General features: G+C 35.3%; 1 protein-coding gene across 5 annotated transcripts in view; it reads left to right on the plus strand.

The window, feature by feature from the left end:
* NRDC (nardilysin convertase) overlaps positions 1-2,841 on the plus strand; it is a 73,998-nt gene that overhangs the window by 55,570 nt on the left and 15,587 nt on the right. For all 5 annotated transcript variants that reach the window (XM_023536791.1, XM_023536792.1, XM_023536790.1 and 2 more), the window contains one exon: positions 2,180-2,266. In XM_023536791.1, coding sequence (XP_023392559.1) covers positions 2,180-2,266 — 87 coding nt within the window. The remainder of the gene's footprint in view (positions 1-2,179; positions 2,267-2,841) is intronic.

Consider the following 2,841-nt stretch of genomic DNA (forward strand, 5'->3'; position numbering starts at 1 on the left):
TAAATACTGTAATTGATTACTTTCCTCTGAAAAAGTATTTCCATCTCAGGTTAGAGAATTGTGGTGGTCACTCTTTCAGTTTTAAATTGAGATAATATACTGATTAATGTAACTTCTTATATCAAGACTTTTATCTAATCACACATTTTGATTTCTATCTTAATTTGATTCATGGTTACAAATAGCTTTTAGGTGATAGTGCTGTACTGATAAAACAATGAAGACCCTGTCTTTGTGGACCTTACAGCATTGTGAAGCACTTGTCATGTAAACAGGCACTTACAGTTCAATGTGGTAATTGCTCTCATGAAGAGGCTATGACATGATTAGAGCCTAGCGTGTTGTAAGGCTCAGGATGGGGGATTGAAGGGTGTCGTGTTAAACTCTTTAAGTAGTAGCTCTGGCTAAATTTTCTTGGAATTCCAAGAATCAGCTTCTTAAGCTGCAATTACGTCTGGTTATATCTGTTCAGAACTCCACTCTTTTGGTTTATTGTTTAAAAAAAGAGAAAAGTACTTGTATTTTGTGGCAAATTAAGGAAAATGATGGAGAGTTTCTGGTGTGAAATAATTTTACCTCTTCACAGACAGATCCAGTTGAGTATGTGGAAAACATGTGTGAAAACATGCAGCTGTACCCGCTGCAGGACTTTCTCACCGGAGATCAGCTTCTTTTTGAATACAAGCCAGAGGTAAGGAGGTTTCCATTTCTAGAACTTAAATTTAGAGAAAGAGGAGGGTGAGAAAGTGCAGAAATGTACTTAAGAACTGTGGGAATGGAGAAAACTTGATTATGTTTAGTCAAATGTTTTGTTAGTTTAAATAGAAGAAATGTCAATAGTTTTGTGGATAATGTTTCATGATTCTTTTGTATATGATTATGTTTTCATATGAGGAGAATAGTAACCCATCAGATCTTGTGTTTAGTCCTTATCGTTGCTGAAGGTTATTAAAGTAGGCCCTATGTTGGGATCATTTTATGGACTCGGGTGTGAGATCGTGTAATGCATAGAGTATAATCTTTGGAATCCTGTACAAACTTGGTTAGAACCCCACTTTTGCCACTTGTAGCTGTGTCATTTTGTACAGATTACGTCATTTTAACCTGAGTAAATTACTTAACCTTTAACCTCTGAAGTTGTGTATTATTTTCTATAAATTGGTGTACCTTAGGGTTATTTTTAGGATTAAATGAAATAGTGTATGTTAAACATTACCTGGCACATAGGAAAAGCTTAGTGATAGCTATTTTTTACTGTTCATACTGTTACAATGTAGAATTTGAGGTGAGTACTGCTTATGGCTTTATTAAGAAACATTTTAAATAACTGATAGACTAATGAAGTTTTGTAAATTAGAGTGTTCATGGACCATAGACATATTTTCAGTAACATTAACATGCTAGGATCTTGGGGGTCTAACACAATGTGGTTTTGCCTTTTTAACAGAGATGTATAAGTTAAAGTTGTTATTGGGTGTGTGTCTTCTCCCTAACCCTCCATCCCTTATTAGGTCATTGCTGAAGCCCTTAATCAGCTAGTTCCTCAAAAAGCAAATCTCGTTCTTCTGTCTGGTGCTAATGAAGGAAAGTGTGACCTCAAAGAGAAATGGTTTGGAACTCAGTATAGTATGGAAGGTAAAATATTTTTAATAGGTGTCCTGTATTTAGGTGTATCTGACTCACCTGAGAATTTTTATCACTTAATAATTTGTCTGATGGGAGGGGTAAATACCTATATTTTTTAGAAAATACTTTGAAATGAAAATTATTTATACTTCTTTGCAGGAACCTATTTTCTGTTGTGCTTATCTCTATATTTATTAGCTAGTGAAAAAATCCTGTTTCTTGGCAGTTTGGGGGCAGTTTTGAGTATGTTTTAGAAAAGTACACCTCAAATGTCAGGGTGCAGGGAAGGAGATCTTATTAAAATACAGATTCTGATTCAGTAGCTCTGGGGTGGGCCTGAGACTCTGCAATTCTGATAAGCTCCCTGGTGATACCAGTGCTGCAGAGACTGTACTTTGAGAAGCAAGAGTCTAGAGTGCCTGAATATGTCACTCAAAGGTTTCATAAGAAAGGAGGATTGATTCATGAAGGCCAGTTGTTGACTGGTTTGTTATTAAGAGAATTCAGAATATTGCATCCTTTATTGGATCAGATTGTTTTTCCATCTCTACAGATGTTGAAAACCCTTGGGCTGAACTGTGGAAGAGTAATTTCGAATTAAATCCAGATCTTCATCTTCCAGCTGAAAACAAGTACATAGGTCAGTGAAATAGCAAGCGTAATGCATAATTCATCCATATACTAATAAAACAAATAACACCTGTATAGAACATTGTTCTACAAAGAACCATTTGAATCATATTTGTTTCCCAGCAACACTGTGGGGTGGGCATTACTGTTTTCTTACCTTTTTGAAAGAGAACTGAGGCTCAAAATGGAAGGTGACTTGTCCAAGACTATTCAGTTGCTGCATGGAGGAAACAGGACTTAAATATAGATCTTGGGACGCTCTGAAGCTTCTGCTTTTGCTTATATATCATAGCTCATCCTTTCATTCAGTCTACATAGGAATTGCCATTATCTTGTATGGTTGTTTTTGTGTTTTTCAAGCTACAGATTGCAACCCATTTTAGAGGCTTGTGAAATCAGTGTAATGGGTTGTGAAAACATTCAAAAAATCAATTAGAATGGAAAATAGCAAAATGTTTCATTGCATAAAGGGTATTATTTTAAGAACTTTTGTTCTATTTAGGTATATATGTGTATATGTGTCTGTCTACTAGCTTGGAAAACATTTCCTAAAGAAAAGTTACTTAGATTTCTGAAACCAAGAAG

This window comes from Pteropus vampyrus, unplaced genomic scaffold (genome assembly GCF_000151845.1).
Source record: "Pteropus vampyrus isolate Shadow unplaced genomic scaffold, Pvam_2.0 Scaffold170, whole genome shotgun sequence".
Classification (NCBI taxonomy): Eukaryota; Metazoa; Chordata; class Mammalia; order Chiroptera; family Pteropodidae; genus Pteropus; species Pteropus vampyrus.